The 17430-nt window shown below is 39.8% G+C and overlaps 1 protein-coding gene across 2 annotated transcripts in view; it reads right to left on the bottom strand.

Moving 5' to 3' along the window:
* Positions 1-17430, bottom strand: part of PEX7 (peroxisomal biogenesis factor 7) — a 99749-nt gene that overhangs the window by 24813 nt on the left and 57506 nt on the right. For both annotated transcript variants that reach the window (XR_004352582.1, XM_032651657.1), the window contains exon 9: positions 4868-4967. Coding sequence is in view for 1 of the 2 variants with exons in the window: in XM_032651657.1 (XP_032507548.1) it covers positions 4868-4967 (100 nt within the window). In the remaining variant the exon portion in view is untranslated. The remainder of the gene's footprint in view (positions 1-4867; positions 4968-17430) is intronic.

A 17430-nucleotide genomic window follows, 5' to 3' on the forward strand; every position in this document is an offset into this window, starting at 1 on the left:
GAACTTCCTTTAACATTTCTTACAGCAGAGATGTGCTCTCAGCTTTCCTTTGTCTGAAAATTTCCTTATTTTCTCTTTATATTCAAATGGTACTTTCACTGGGTATAGCATTATGGGTTCACAGTTTTTTCATTCAGTACTTTAAAAAGACATTTCATCATCTTCTGGTCTATATGATTTATGACAAGAAGTCTGCTGTAATTCTTATCTTTAGTCTTCTGGATATGTTTCTTTTTTCCTCTGTCTGCCTTTAAAATTTTCTCCTTATCTTTGTTTTTTAGCAGTTTGAATATGGGTATGCCTTGATGTTTTGATTCTTTGTTTAAATCCTGCTTGGGTTTCTCTGGACTTCTTGGATCTGTGGTTTGACAACTTCTACTATTTTGGAAAATTTTCTTTTTTCTTTTTTTTGGCCATGCCATGCAGCTTGTGGGATCTTCCCCAACGAGGGATTGAACCCAGGTCACAGTAGTGAAATCACTGAGTCCTAACCACTGGACCACCAGGGAATTCCCTGGAAATTTTTCTTTAAATGCTTCTTCCCTATTCTCTCCTTCCTTCTGGACTCCAATCTGACATTGTCCCATAGTTCCTGGATGTTCTATTCTCTTTTACTTCCCTCATTCTTGTTTTCTCCTATTGTTTCAGCTTGGGTAGTTTCTAGTGACCTATCTCTAAATTTACTGATGAGTATACTGAAGGACTGTATCCCTTGTACTGTACTTCTAAATTTTTTCCTATTTTCATTTGACTCTTTCCTATATTTTCATCTCTCTGCTGAAATCCCTCATTTGTTCACACATGTTGTTCACTTTTTCCACTATATCCCTTTTGTATAGCAGCTGTGTCTTCTTCCTGTGCTTTGTCACAGGTAAAATAGTCCTAGTGTCCCACCTCTCCTTAGAGGAAGGGGTCTGTCTCTCTTTGGATTTCAGGCTTCTTTTCTCCCTGCCACCTCAGCTCTCTGATGGGTTCACAAAGTTCCGATTTTATAGTTTATCTGCCTTTTTTCTTATTTTTACAGTGAAAAGATTTTCATCTTTTTACATCTTAGGAAAAATCAGAACTTCTTCCATTCTATCTCTCTTTTTTTTAAACAGCTTCACCAAGGTATTGAGCTGGCCAAAAAGTTCATTCAGGTATTTTAGAAACATCTTATGGAAAAACCCAAATGAACTTTTTGGCCAACCCACTATAAATTAAATACCATAAAATTCACCCATTTTAAGTGTACAATTCAATGATTTTTAGTATCATTACACAGCTGTATAACTATTACCACAATCCAGTTTTAGAACATTTCCATCACGCCCTAAAGACCCTTTGTGTTCATCTGCAGATAATTCCCATTCTCAGCTCCTTCCCCAAGTAACCACTAATCTCCTTTCTATCTTTATAGATTTGCATTTTCTGGACATTTTATATAAACAAAATTATACAATACGTAGTCTTTTGTATCTGGCTTCTTTCACTTAGCATAATACTTTGGAGATTCATCCATGTTGTAGCATTGGTATACCACGTTTCGGTTATTCATTCACCAAGCTGATGGACATTTGGATTACTTCTACTTTCTGGCTACGAACATTCACATACAAGTCTTTATGTGGACATATATTTTCATTTCTTTTGAGTATATATCTAAGAGTGTAATTGCTGAGGTGTATGGTACATTTACATTTAACTTTTTAAGAAACTGTCAAACTTTTCCAAAGTGATGGCAACGTTTTATATTCCCACCAGCAGCATGTGTGATTTTCTCCTCCTTGAACTACTATTTTCTTTGAACTTCAAAGATACCATACTTTTATAGTTTTTCTTCTACCTCACTAGTCATTCCTTCTCAATCCCCTTTGCTGGAATTCTCTTCTTTCAGGCTTCTAGTTTTTTCTGAGCCTTCTCTTCCACATATTCTCTCCAGATAATTTCACTCTGCCCCCAAACTTTTGAAGCCATTTATATGCTAAAAATTCCCATATTTGTGTCTCTAGCCCTAAACTCTTCCCTGAGGTGGACAGCCTCTATCAAACTGACTATCTCCATTTGAATGTCTAACAGAAGACATCTGAAACACAACTCTTGATTGTTCCTATTTGAATTTCCTTCCTCCTCCCCTATCTCACCTTGTTTTCCAGATCCAAATCCAAATTGGTTCTTCTGCTTTGCTCATAGCCTACTTCCAATCAAGCAGCAAATCCTACAATCACTATCTCCAAACTATTAAGTTGAACCATACGAAACATCCAGCAGTTTATTCTGAATCTTTCCATCTCTACATCTCTTAGATTTTAAGTCACCATTGCCTTTTCCCTGATTACTCCAAGATACTCCAATATGACCCCGCTTCCAATCATACGTATGGTCTATTTTCCCACAACAGCCAGAATGATCTTTAAAAACACAAATCACTGGACAGCCACGTGCAAAAGAATGAAACTGGACCACTATCTTACACCATACACAAAACTTAACTCTAGGACTTCCCTGGTGGCACAGTGGTTAAGAATCCGCCTGCCAATGCAGGGTACTCGGGTTCGATTCGATCCCTGGTCAGGGAAGATTCCACATGCCACGGAGCAACTAAGCCCACGCGCCACAACTATTGAGCTTGTACTCTAGAGCCCACGGGTCACAACTATTGAGCCCATGTGGCACAACTACTGAAGCCTGCATGCTCTAGGGCCTGCGTGCCGCAATACTGAAGGCTGTGTGCCTAGAGCCCATGCTCCGCAACAAGAGAAGCCACTGCAAAAAGAAGCCCATGCACCACAACAAAGTGTAGCCCCCATTCACCCCAACTGGAGAAAGCCCGGCCACAGCAACGAAGACCCAATGCAGCCAAATAATAATTATAAGCGTTGGTGAGGATGTGGAGAAAAGGGAACCTTTATACACTGTTGGTGGGAATGCAAATTGATGTAGCCACTATGGAAAAAAATATTGGAGATTCCTCAGAAAATTAAAAATAGAACTACTATGTGATCCAGGAATTACACTTCGACGTACTTAACTGAAGAAAGTGAAAACACTAATTCGACATTTGGCTCTCTCCAAGACCTGGGTGAGGAACTGCCATGTGTCACAGAGGCACATGTGCTGCCTCAGGCCACAGTCTGGGGATCATAGAGATGGGTTAACAGAAATATACAAGAAGGAAGATATCTATTTAGGGTCATTTTTTGGGTATTACTGTATTTCAATAGGTACGTTACAACTTTTTTAAACTGGGCTAGCAAACAGGTATAATTATTTTATTAAAAAGTCATCTATAATAAATGTTTTTTTTCAGAAAAAGAACTAGTACATTTAAAGCACATTGTATACACATTAAAGATAATGCCATTTCACCCCTCACTATTTCAATTTGTTCTCTTCTTAGATGCTGTTAAGTCATTTTCAAACAATTATTCTAATGTTAATGAGAATATTCTAATGTCTAATGAAAACATTTTAAACTCAGAATTGTCTTGAACTCCTAAAACAAAAAGAAACCCATGGGCTTCCCTGGTGGTGCAGTGGTTGAGAATCTGCCTGCCAATGCAGGGGACACGGGTTCGAGCCCTGGTCTGGGAAGATCCCACATGCCGCGGAGCAACTAGCCCCATGAGCCACAATTACTGAGCCTGCACGTCTGGAGCCTGTGCTCCGCAACAAGAGAGGCCACGATAGTGAGAGGCCCGCGCACCGCGATGAGGAGTGGCCCCCACTTGCCACAACTAGAGAAAGCCCACACACAGAAACGAAGACCCAACACAGCAAAAATAAATAAATTAATTAAAAAAAAAAAAAGAAACCCATGTATTCACTTAAACTTAAGAATACAGTATTGAGAAATGTAATTTGCTTTTTGTCTAACTTCTAAAATTTATCATAAATGCATAACTTCTTAGTCATATTGTAGAATTTTCACGTATTACTTTGTTCCATTGATATGTTGTTTTCACATAGTCTGTATTATAAAGCATCTTATCACTCAACACAGTCCAGTGTTTCTGACCTGAGTTTACAATTTTCAAAACGGAAACTGCTTTTTTAAAATACCTGAAGAATATTTAAAATCTAAAATATTGACTCTGAAGTTCTCAAGAGAAAAAAAGGGGGGAAATATGAACTTTAGTAATTAAAACAGCTGCCACGGGGCTTCCCTGGTGGCGCAGTGGTTGAGAGTCCGCCTGCCGATGCAGGGGACGCGGGTTCGTGCCCCGGTCTGGGAGGATCCCACATGCCGCGGAGCGGCTGGGCCCGTGAGCCGTGGCCGCTGAGCCTGCGCATCCGGAGCCTGTGCTTCGCAGCGGAAGAGGCCACAACGGTGAGAGGCCCGCGTACCCAAAAAAAAAAAAAAAAAAAAAACAAACAAAAAAAAAAAAAAACAGCTGCCACTCTCCTCTACTTTGTTCTTCATGTAAAGCCTCTCTTCCAACGTGGGGTGTGGAGATAAGGGTGACAGTCCTGACAGGGAAATGACCTGCCCATCATCTCAAATGCTTAGCAGGACAGCTGAATCCAGGACCACACACTCTTGACTCCCACCAACCTCTGGGGACAATCCTTCCTCATTCTATTCTCTTGTTACCCATTGGAAGAGGTCTACAATGTTAAGCACAATACTTTTGGGGAAGTTTCCTTTTCCTCTCAGACAAGTCAATCTCTCAAAAGGAGAGAGGTATGCCAAGTTTCTGGATACCTCTTCTTCCCTAGTATTTCAAATGCTCAAGTTTATACAGCAAAAAAGATCAGGTTTATTAAGTAAATGTACTTTGCCCTGCCCTAAAGGCAAGACTCTTGTTCATAAAAGCAACACATGCCACACGTAGAGCTATTTGTAAACTGTATGGGTAGAAAAAACATGCGGAGATTGATCCATTACCTGAGTAGGACTCTGAAGACTTAAATCTAAACCGCAAGTAAATTCTGTATGATGTTCCACTGTTTCAAGAAGAGGGTCAGGTTTTGAAAAGTTCCAGAATCTGTGACCATAAAGAAAAAGAAATAATTTAAATATTAAAACTACAAAAAATTTTATCTAAGAAAAAATAGATATTTAACATAGCAGATTTCATCAAAACAGGTTCAACCAATACATAAATGCAGAGCCCCACTACTAATGTACATTTAAAAATCTAATAAGGAAAAAAATGTGCTCTTTTCTACTGTATATAAAAAGACAAAAACCAAATGGAATTATTACTCAATCTACCCTTGCAAAAGTTTATTATATTCCCATTAACATACTCTGTAGGATGGAAGCTTAACACATTTTGTTTGTTTTTTTAAATAGTACGAGGACATTTGAGATGAGAGACACTAGAGTTTTTTAGCAATTTCTAAAAGCATTCATGGCTATAAAATAAGGATATTGGATTACATGAACTCTAACATTTTGTGTTTTTAAATACTACTTCATTTCTCAACAACTGACATGAAAAGATTGCAGGTTTAATTTACATTTCAACAGCAATTCAAAGTCTTTAAAAAGAATCTGTTCTCTTATGAAAATCTCTGCAATTTTGAAACTACCTTTTTTCTGAGGCACGACCTTTCTTATAGAGTCCACGTCAATGTAATTTCTAGCATAAAGAAAAACTGAAATATGTTTTCCTGGGCCAATATTAAGTATTCTATTTATCCTCTATAGACTGGGAGTGGTAATAGTTATCATAATATATCTCTGATTTCTACTGTACAGAGAAGAATTTGGCCCTATTTTCAATGCACAAAATAGTACTTTATGTCTAAAGCTTTATTTGCTCATCATCTTTATTATTTGACTCTAAACACACCACAAAAATGGCATATTCAGAATCATAGAGTCATATCCAATTCAGCTTCCCTAATGATCTACGACATGGAACACACTGAAGGTTTAGCAGATCTCTTTGAAAGAGAGTAAATACACAGAACCAACAGTCAGTTTGTTTAACCTGGTGGTAGTATTTCCCTAATAAATACAGAGTCGGTCTCATTAAGTTTGAAAAGGATTGTTGCTATGGATAATCCACTGTTGGGTACCAGAGAGACAATGAATAAATAGCTCATTTATCAGATTACTGAAATCTACACAATATTTAAAGAGAGTGATTTTACTTTTGAAAATTTTCCTGTCCAAACAAATGAGGGAACAGGCTGCAGTCTCTCTCAGAAATCATAATAGTGGTATCCACTGTCTATGCATATTTGTTCCTTTGGGTCTAGAGACAGAAATTGTACTGAAATCTAATGTTCCAGATTTTGAATAACCAAAAGTAAATATGTAATTGTGTAATTTCATTCCTGAAACATGGTTATTCACTGATTTGCATTATTTGAAACAATAATCAAATGATTTTGTATATACCCACTTTGTTCCAAAAAATATTCAGAATGGTTTTAAAATATGCATCTAATATGGCAAAAATATATAAGTTAAATGAAAAGTAAGGATAGTAAAGTAAATTCAAACCTGCAATGAGACTGGTAAACAAAAATATATTCATGAAGTTGTATATACTTGACAGGGAGGACCTTGAGACGCTAAGCTTTCCATCAGCCAAAGAAGAAAGGGAGACATGATCAGGCCCTGAATTCATAGTGTCTACATCCAAATTGCTCTTGGAAATCTCAGAAGGGAATTCATCCTTGGGAGTTCACAGAGAAGAAACCCTATGCTTAGGTAATGAAGAGCATCCTCAACATCTCTTAAGGAAACACAGAGATGTTGTTTCATGGGCTGTTACTCATGAGTCAATGGCATCACCCCAAAGGGTAGTTTAGCAGTCCCTTCTATGGGAAAGTCAATTTAATCCAGGTATCAGCTCTCTGACTTCATTTGGGATTTAGATTTTATTTCAGTAGAATGGGTTACTCTTTAGACAAACCATAAAGATTGGTTTCTTTTAGAATTTTTTAGGGATAATAAAAAGCAACAAGGATTCATTTATACCCTCCTGACAAGTTCCTAGAAAACAGTTTTTATTGGTATTTTAAGCCAGTTAAAGGATAAGGCTGCACTGAGGACAGGAGAGGTGGGCCTTATGAAAATTAGGTTACCTAATAAGGACATGTGTGAAACCATCCAACTTTAGCTTGAATAAGTGTGACAGGGAAAGTCACACACGCAGGAGGGCTGAAATTCTACTCAAAAAGTCAATTTGAATTTGTGCTAATATATAACTTGATGGGCAGTCACAGCCCCACCCAGTTCCACACCACAGATTCATACCACCCTAATTTTAACATAGGAAAAACTATCAAGTATTTATCTGCATTTTGCAAAAAGAATTCATCAAACAAAACGCATGCTAAAACTCTAAGGTTAGTATTTGGTGAAGGGAGGGCTAGTCTAGTGAATGCCATAAAGGCGCCATTGGTTATGATACCACTTCATAGCTCTGATAGAAACTATGTAATATACAAAGTGTACATTATGCTGCAAAAATGACGGGAGGTTCAGTCCCAGCAGAATAGCTGGCTAGGTGCCTAGACCAGCACTCTTACTGAAAAACACCAAAATCCTACATAATACAGAAAAGCAAACACCACAAAAACTTCACAAAAGCATCAGTGAGGAACACTCAGGTAAAAACTATGGAAACACTGAAACCCAGAGGAGGACGTGGAACTGGAACCCAGCTTTTGCCTTAGAGGGTGTGTGAAATAGGGAGAACCTGAGCTTCAATTTTCTTAACCTCAAAGGGAGGAGCCAGGAAAACCAGAAAAAGCAATATTAATATGAATAATTTTCAGTAAATTAAAATGTCTTATCAAAAAATATCAAGTTGGGCTTCCCTGGTGGCGCAGTGGTTGAGAGTCTGCCTGCCGATGCAGGGGACACGGGTTCGTGCCCCGGTCTGGGAGGATCCCACATGCCGCGGAGCGGCTGGGCCCGTGAGCCATGGCCGCTGGGCCTGCGCGTCCGGAGCCTGTCCTCCGCAACGGGAGGGGCCACAGCAGTGAGAGGCCCGCGTAACGCATAAAAAAAAAAAAAAAAAAAAAAAAAAAAACAAAAAAAAAAAAAAAAAAAATATCAAGTTGAATACAGTAAATTGCATAAGCTAAACAAGCTGAGAAAACCAAAAGCTGAGCACTATGACTATAAACTGTAACTTGTTTTTTCATCATAAATGGCCTTTTCAATAAATAACAGAAGAAATGTATGTCTTTCCTTCCTCATTCCCACCCTCCAAGGGCAACCACTGTTAACAGTTTGACATGTACACTGCCAGAATTTTTCTATCTATCTCCGTTCAAGTGCCAACAGGAAGGGGTGAACTGTAAGGAGGAGGCGAGCTTTTCTCCAGGTTTTCTCACAACTGCAATTAAGGGAGTGGGCAAGGTCTCTCCGTGCAATCTTCCCCTGGACTCCAGGGCCCCAAAAGTTCTATATATCCGAGAGCCTTCATGCACCTATCACAAGTAAAATGGGCTCCTTTTAATATGGGAGAAGTCAGGCTACATATATCATTAAGTGGTCAAATAAGGCACATTATTTTTAAGTGAAATGTTTGTTTTGGTCCAGCACATATACTACTTGGTGCCTTTTTGTCTCTTTGCTGATGAAATCACTGACTATTTAAGCTCTCTCATGGGAAGTAAATATACTGGACAGGCCTCCAATGATTAAAAATATTACAGAACTGTAGGGACATTTTTCATTTAAATTGGAGATGGAAAGAGAGAAAAATTCATCACAGTACAATGTCTTGGTTGAGTTCCTTTTTGCCTTCTGAATGCACAATTCTTGAACAAAGCAAGCATGTAGCACTGCGTCAAATAAAACACCAAAATTATTTCAAAAATTAAGCTGAAATTACTTTTTACTTGATTAAAATGTAATTTGAAATCTCTATACCAATGCTTTTGAAATTAAGCCTACAGGTGAATTCAGCAGAGGGTTTAAAATATTTTTCAGGGGGGACCTTGAAGATGGCGGAAGAGTAAGACGCGGAGATCGCCTTCCTCCCCACGGATATACCAGAAATACATCCACACGTGGAACAACTCCTACAGAACTCCTACTGAAGGCTGGCAGAAGACCTCAGACCTCCCAAAAGGCAAGAAACTCCCCACGTAACTGGGTAGGGCAAAAGAAAAAACAGAGACAAAAGAATAAGGACGGCACCTGCACCACTGGGAGGGAGCTGTGAAGGAGGAAAAGTTTCCACACACTAGGAAGCCCCTCCGCGGGCGGAGACTGCGGGAGGCAGAGGGGGTTGTTTCGGGACCGCGGAGTAGTGCACAGCGACGGGTGCGGAGGGCAAAGCGGGGAGATTCCTGCACAGACGATCGGTGCCGACCGGCACTCACCAGCCCGAGTGGCTTGTCTGCTCACCCGCCGGGGCGGGCGGGGCTGCGAGCTGAGGCTCGGGTTTTGGTTTTGGACGGAGCTCAGGGAGAGTACTGGGGTTGGCGGCTTGAACATAGCCTGAAGGGGTTAGTGCACCACGACTAGCCGGGAGGGAGTTCGGGGAAAAGCCTGCACCGGCCGAAGAGGCAAGAGACTTTTTCTTCCCTCTTTGTTTCCTGGTGCGCGAGGAGAGGGGTTTAAGAGCGCTGCTTAAAGGAACTCCAGAGACGGGCGCGAGCCGCGGCTAAAAGCGCGAACCCCAGAGACGGGCGCGAGCCGCGGCTGAGGGCGCGAGCCCCCGAGACGGGCGCGAGCCGCGGCTGAAAGCGCAAACCCCAGAGACGGGCGCGAGCCGCGGCTAAAACCGCGGACCCCAGAGACGGGCGGGAGACGCTAAGGCTGCTGCTGCCGCCACCAAGGGGCCTGTGTGCGAGCACAGGTCACTCTCCACACCCCTCTTCCGCGGAGCCTGTGCAGCCCGCCACTGCCAGGTTCCCGGGATCCAGGGACAACTTCCCCGGGAGTACGCACGGCGGGTCTCAGGCTGGTGCAACATCACGCCGGCCTCTGCCGCAACGTCACGCCGCCTCTGCCGCCGCAGGCCCGCCCCGCACGCAGTGCCCCTCCTTCCCCCATCCCCCAACCCCCGGCCTGAGTGAGCCGGAGACCCCGAATCAGCGGCTCCTTTAACCCCGTCCTGTCTGAGCGAAAAAACAGACGCCCTCCAGCGACCTACACGCAGAGGCAGGGCCAAATCCAAAGCTGAGCTCCTGTGAGCTGTGAGAACAAAGAAGAGAAAGGGAAATCTCTCCCAGCAGCCACAGAAGCAGCGGATTAAAGCTCCACAATCAACTTGATATACCCTGCATCTGTGGAATACCTGAATAGACAAGGAATGATCCCAAATTGAAGAGGTGGAATTTAGGAGCGAGATCTATGATTTTTTTCCCTTTTCCTCTTTTTGTGAATGTGTACGTGTATGCTTCTGTGTGAGATCCTGTCTGTATACTCTTGCTTCCACCATTTGTCCTAGGGCTCTATCCGTCCATGACTTTTTTTTTAAAAATTCTTTTTCTTAATAATTAAGTTTAATTGTAATAACTTTATTGTACTTTACCTTCGTTCTTTCTTTCTTTCCTTCCTTCCTTCCCTCCTTTAGACAACGAATCACCCCAAATTGAGGAGGTGGTCTCAGGGAGCAGGATTTATGATTTTTCCCTTTACCTCTTTTTGTGATGGTGTATGTGTATGCTTCTGTGTAAGATTTTCTCTGTATAGCTTTGCTTCCAACATTTGTCCTAAGGTTCTATCCGTCCCTTTTTTTTTTTTTTCTAAATATTTTTTAATTCAATAACTATATTATACTTTATTTTATTTTTACTGTATCATCTTTCTTTCTGTCTTTTTTCCTTCTTTCCCTCCTTCCTTCCTTCCTCCCTCCCTCCCTCCCTCCCTCCTTTCTTTCCTTCTTTGCTTCTTTCTTCCTTCCTTCCTTTCCTCCTTTCCTTCTTTCTTTACTCATACTTCTACTAATTCTCCCTACTTTTTCTCCCTTTTATTCTGAGCTGTGTGGATGAAAGGCTCTTGGTGCTCCAGCCAGGAGTCAGGGCTCTGCCTCTGAGGTAGGAGAGCCAACTTCAGGACACTGGTCAACAAGAGACCTCCCAGCTCCACATAATATTAAACGGTGGAAATATCCCAGAGACCTCCATCTTAACACCAGCACCCAGCTTCACTCAACGACCAGCAAGCCACAGTGCTGGACAACCTATGCCAAACAACTAGCAAAACAGGAACACAACCCCACCCATTAGCAGAGAGGCTGCCTAAAATCATAATAAGGCCACAGACACCCCAAAACACACCACCAGACGTGAACCTGCCCACTAGAGAGACAAGATCCAGCCTCATCCAGCACAACACAGGCACTAGTCCCCTCCACCAGGAAGCCTACACAACCCACTGAAACAACCTTAGCCACTGGAGACAGACATCAAAAACAACGGGAACTACGAACCTGCAGCCTGCAAAAAGGAGACCCCAAACACAGTAAGATAAGCAAAATGAGAAGACAGAAAAACACACAGCAGATGAAGGAGCAAGATAAAAACCCACCAGACCTAACAAATGAAGAGGAAATAGGCAATCTACCTGAAAAAGAATTCAGAATAATGATAGTAAGGATGATCCGAAATCTTGGAAGTAGAATGGACAAAATGCAAGAAACAGTTAACAAGGACCTACAAGAACTAAAGATGAAACAAGCAACGATGAACAATGCAATAAATGAAATTAAAATCACTCTAGATAGGATCAATAGCAGAATAACTGAGGCAGAAGAACGGATAAGTGACCTGGAAGATAAAGTAGTGGAAATAACTACTGCAGAGCAGAATAAAGAAAAAAGAATGAAAAGAACTGAGGACAGTCTCAGAGACCTCTGGGACAACATGAAACGCACCAACATTCGAATTATAGGGGTTCCAGAAGAAGAAGAAAGAAAGAAAGGGACTGAGAAAATATTTGAAGAGATTATAGTTGAAAACTTCCCTAATATGGGAAAGGAAATAGTTAATCAAGTCCAGGAAGCACAGAGGGTCCCATACAGGATAAATACAAGGAGAAACACGCCAAGACACATATTAATCAAACTGTCAAAAATTAAATACAAAGAAAGCATATTAAAAGCAGCAAGGGAAAAACAACAAATAACACACAAGGGAATCCCCATAAGGTTAACAGCTGATCTCTCAGCAGAAACCCTACAAGCCAGAAGGGAGTGGCAGGACATACTGAAAGTGATGAAGGAGAATAGCCTGCAACCAAGACTACTCTACCCAGCAAGGATCTCATTCACATTTGATGGAGAAATTAAAACCTTTACAGACAAGCAAAAGCTGAGAGAGTTCAGCACCACCAAACCAGCTTTACAACAAATGCTAAAGGAACTTCTCTAGACACGAAACACAAGAGAAGGAAATGACCTATAGTAGCGAACCCAAAACAATATATAAAATGGAAATAGGAACATACATATCGATAATTACCTTAAATGTAAATGGACTAAATGCTCCCACCAAAAGACACAGATTGGCTGAATGGATACAAAAACAAGACCCTTATATATGCTGTCTACAAGAGACCCACTTCAGAACTAGAGACACATACAGACTGAAAGTAAGGGGATGGAAAAAGATATTCCATGCAAATGGAAACCAAAAGAAAGCTGGAGTAGCAATTCTCATATCAGACAAAATAGACTTTAAAATAAGGACTATTAAAAGGGACAAAGAAGGACACTACATAATGATCAAGGGATCGATCCAAGAAGAAGATATAACAATTGTAAATATTTATGCACCCAACATAGGAGCACCTCAATACATAAGGCAAATACTAACAACCATAAAAGGGGAGATCAACAGTAACACATTCATAGTAGGGGACTTTAACACCCCACTTTCACCCATGGACAGATCATCCAAAATGAAAATAAATAAGGAAACACAAGCTTTAAATGATACATTAAACAAGATGGACTTAATTGATATTTATAGGACACTCCATCCAAAAACAACAGAATACACATTTTTCTCAAGTGCTCATGGAACATTCTCCAGGATAGATCATATCTTGGGTCACAAATCAAGCCTTGGTAAATTTAAGAAAACTGAAATTGTATCAAGTATCTTTTCCGACCACAACGCCATGAGACTAGATATCAATTACAGGAAAAGATCTTTAAAAAATACAAACACATGGAGGCTAAACAATACACTACTTAATAATGAAGTGATCACTGAAGAAATCAAAGAGGAAATAAAAAAATACCTAGAAACAAATGACAATGGAGACACAACGACCCAAAACCTATGGGATGCAGCAAAAGTAGTTCTAAGGGGGAAGTTTATAGCAATACAAGCCCACCTTAAGAAGCAGGAAACATCTCGAATAAACAACCTAACCTTGCACCTCAAGCAATTAGAGAAAGAAGAACAAAAAAACCCCAAAGCTAGCAGAAGGAAAGAAATCATAAAAATCAGATCAGAAATAAATGAAAAAGAAATGAAGGAAACAATAGCAAAGATCAATAAAACTAAAAGCTGGTTCTTTGAGAAGATAAACAAAATAGATAAACCACTAGCCAGACTCATCAAGAAAAAAAGGGAGAAGACTCAAATCAATAGAATTAGAAATGAAAAAGGAGAAGTAACAACTGACACTGCAGAAATAAAAAAAATCATGAGAGATTACTACAAGCAACTCTATGCCAATAAAATGGACAATCTGGAAGAAATGGACAAATTCTTAGAAATGCACAACCTGCCAAGACTGAATCAGGAAGAAATAGAAAATATGAACAGACCAATCACAAGCACTGAAATTGAAACTGTGATTAAAAACCTTCCAACAAACAAAAGCCCAGGACCAGATGGCTTCACAGGTGAATTCTATCAAACGTTTAGAGAAGAGCTAACACCTATCCTTCTCAAACTCTTCCAAAATATAGCAGAGGGAGGAACACTCCCAAATTCCTTCTACGAAGCCACCATCACCTTGATACCAAAACCAGACAAGGATGTCACAAAGAAAGAAAACTACAGGCCAATATCACTGATGAACATAGATGCAAAAATCCTCAACAAAATACTAGCAAACAGAATCCAACAGCACATTAAAAGGATCATACACCATGATCAAGTGGGGTTTATTCCAGGAATGCAAGGATTCTTCAATATACGCAAATCTATCAATGTGATAAACCATATTAACAAATTGAAGGAGAAAAACCATATGATCATCTCAATAGATGCAGAGAAAGCTTTCGACAAAATTCAACACCCATTTATGATAAAAACCCTCCAGAAAGTAGGCATAGAGGGAACTTTCCTAAACATAATAAAAGCCATATATGACAAGCCCACAGCAAACATCATCCTCAATGGTGAAAAACTGAAAGCATTTCCACTAAGATCAGGAACAAGACAAGGTTGCCCACTCTCACCACTCTTATTCAACATAGTTTTGGAAGTTTTAGCCACAGCAATCAGAGAAGAAAAGGAAATAAAAGGAATCCAAATCGGAAAAGAAGAAGTAAAGCTGTCACTGTTTGCAGATGACATGATACTATACATAGAGAATCCTAAAGATGCTACCAGAAAACTACTAGAGCTAATCAATGAATTTGGTAAAGTAGCAGGATACAAAATTAATGCACAGAAATCTCTGGCATTCCTATATACTAATGATGAAAAATCTGAAAGTGAAATCAAGAAAACACTCCCATTTACCATTGCAACAAAAAGAATAAAATATCTAGGAATAAACCTACCTAAGGATACGAAAGACCTGTATGCAGAAAATTATAAGACACTGATGAAAGAAATTAAAGATGATACAAATAGATGGAGAGATATACCATGTTCTTGGATGGGAAGAATCAACATTGTGAAAATGACTCTACTACCCAAAGCAATCTACAGATTCAATGCAATCCCTATCAAACTACCACTGGCATTTTTCACAGAACTAGAACAAAAAATTTCGCAATTTGTATGGAAACACAAAAGACCCCGAATAGCCAAAGCAATCTTGAGAACGAAAAAAGGAGCTGGAGGAATAAGGCTCCCTGACTTCAGACTATATTACAAAGCAACAGTAATCAAGACAGTATGGTACTGGCACAAAAACAGAAAGATAGATCAGTGGAACAGGATAGAAAGCCCAGAGATAAACCCACGCACATATGGACACCTTATCTTTGATAAAGGAGGCAGGAATGTACAGTGGAGAAAGGACAGCCTCTTCAATAAATGGTGCTGGGAAAACTGGACAGGTACATGTAAAAGTATGAGATTAGATCACTCCCTAACACCATACACAAAAATAAGCTCAAAATGGATTAAAGACCTAAATGTAAGGCCAGAAACTATCAAACTCTTAGAGGGAAACATAGGAAGAACACTCTATGACATAAATCACAGCAAGATCCTTTCTGACCCACCTCCTAGAGTAATGGAAATAAAAACAAAAATAAACAAATGGGACCTAATGAAACTTCAAAGCTTTTGCACAGCAAAGGAAACCATAACCAAGACCAAAAGACAACCCTCAGAATGGGAGAAAACATTTGCAAATGAATCAACTGACAAAGGATTAATCTCCAAAATTTACAAGCAGCTCATGCAGCTCAATAACAAAAGAACAAACAACCCCATCCAAAAATGGGCAGAAGACCTAAATAGACATTTCTCCAAAGAAGATATACAGAATGCCAACAAACACATGAAAGAATGCTCAACATCATTAATCATTAGAGAAATGCAAATCAAAACTACAATGAGATATCATCTCACACCAGTCAGAATGGCCATCATCAAAAAATCTAGAAACAATAAATGCTGGAGAGGGTGTGGAGAAAAGGGGACACTCTTGCACTGCTGGTGGGAATGTGAATTGGTTCAGCCACTGTGGAGAACAGTATGGAGGTTCCTTAAAAAACTACAAATAGAATTACCATATGACTCAGCAATCCCACTACTTGGCATATACCCTGAGAAAACCAAAATTCAAAAAGAGTCATGTACCAAAATGTTCATTGCAGCTCTATTTACAATAGCCAGGACATGGAAACAACCTAAGCGCCCATCATCGGATGAATGGATAAAGAAGATGTGGCACATATACACAATGGAATATTACTCAGCCTTAAAAAGAAATGAAATTGAGCTATTTGTAATGAGATGGATAGACCTAGAGTCTGTCATACAGAGTGAAGTAAGTCAGAAAGAAAAAGACAAATACCGTATGCTAACACATATATATGGAATTTAAGGGAAAAAAATGTCATGAAGAACCTAGGGGTAAGATAGGAATAAAGACGCAGACCTACTGGAGAACGGACTTGAGGGTATGGGGAGGGGGAGGGGTGAGTTTTGACAGGGCGAGAGAGAGTCATGGACATATACACACTAACAAACGTAGTAAGGTAGATAGCTGGGGGGAAGCAGCCGCAAGGCACAGGGATATTAGCTCGGTGCTTTGTGACAGCCTGGAAGGGTGGGATGGGGAGAGTGGGAGGGAGGGAGACGCAAGAGGGAAGACATATGGGAACATATGTATATGTATAGCTGATTCACTTTGTTATAAAGCAGAAACTAACACACCATTGTAAAGCAATTATACCCCAATAAAGATGTTTAAAAAAATATATATATATATATTTTTCAAAGTTCTTCCTTTTTCTTTCCTGTTTTCAACTTGAGTTAGTTATTAACTCTTTGTGAGTCTTTCCTAACTACAAGAAATTGATGGGGAAATGTTTTGGCAACTTTTCAATGCCTTGCATGTACATTAATTTAAATTAGTTATTAATTAGTAATCAGATAGTAATTGTGAGGTTTTTGTTTTCACACTGCTCATAATTTAATTTTTCAGGGACCAGAAGGCATTTTAGGTCCTTTATTAGTAACTCATAGTCATCTAGGGCTTTTGAAATTTTAAGCAAATTGCACCATTGTAATTCCCTCTGTTTGTACTATTTGGGTCCAGCACTCTCTAGAGTGATGAGCAAAAATGTAACAATTTCTTTTCTCATTATTTAATTACTTATTCATTCAACAATTTATAAGCCCTAGGATGTGTGAGGTATAAGCACCAAAAGCAAGAGAGACCTGGCCTCAGCCCTTCCACAGCTCACAGTCCAGTGGAGTAGACTGACACTTTTTTTTTAATCACAAAAACACAAATGTAATTGCAATTGACAAATGCCCCAAAAGACAATGCAGAGGGATGTAAGAATGAACTCCCAAGGAAGTGACACTGAGCTGAAATCTGAAGGTTGAGGAGTTAGCCAGGTGGAAAGCAGAGAAAGCAGCTTGGATTTAAGGCGGTAACAGTGAAGATTAAGAAAGGTTCATGGACTGGAGATAAATTTAGGCAGAAGAATTAATAGGACAGAAGAAATCAAGAATGATTCCCATGTTTCTGTCTTCTATCATAATACTTACAATGCTTCCATGCATTTATTTATTTATAGATCTATTTTCCTCTAATAGGCACCAAGCTCCTTGAATTCAAGGACAGTATCCTATTTGTATCTCTTACAT

This window comes from Phocoena sinus, chromosome 12 (assembly GCF_008692025.1).
Source record: "Phocoena sinus isolate mPhoSin1 chromosome 12, mPhoSin1.pri, whole genome shotgun sequence".
NCBI classification, from domain to species: domain Eukaryota; kingdom Metazoa; phylum Chordata; class Mammalia; order Artiodactyla; family Phocoenidae; genus Phocoena; species Phocoena sinus.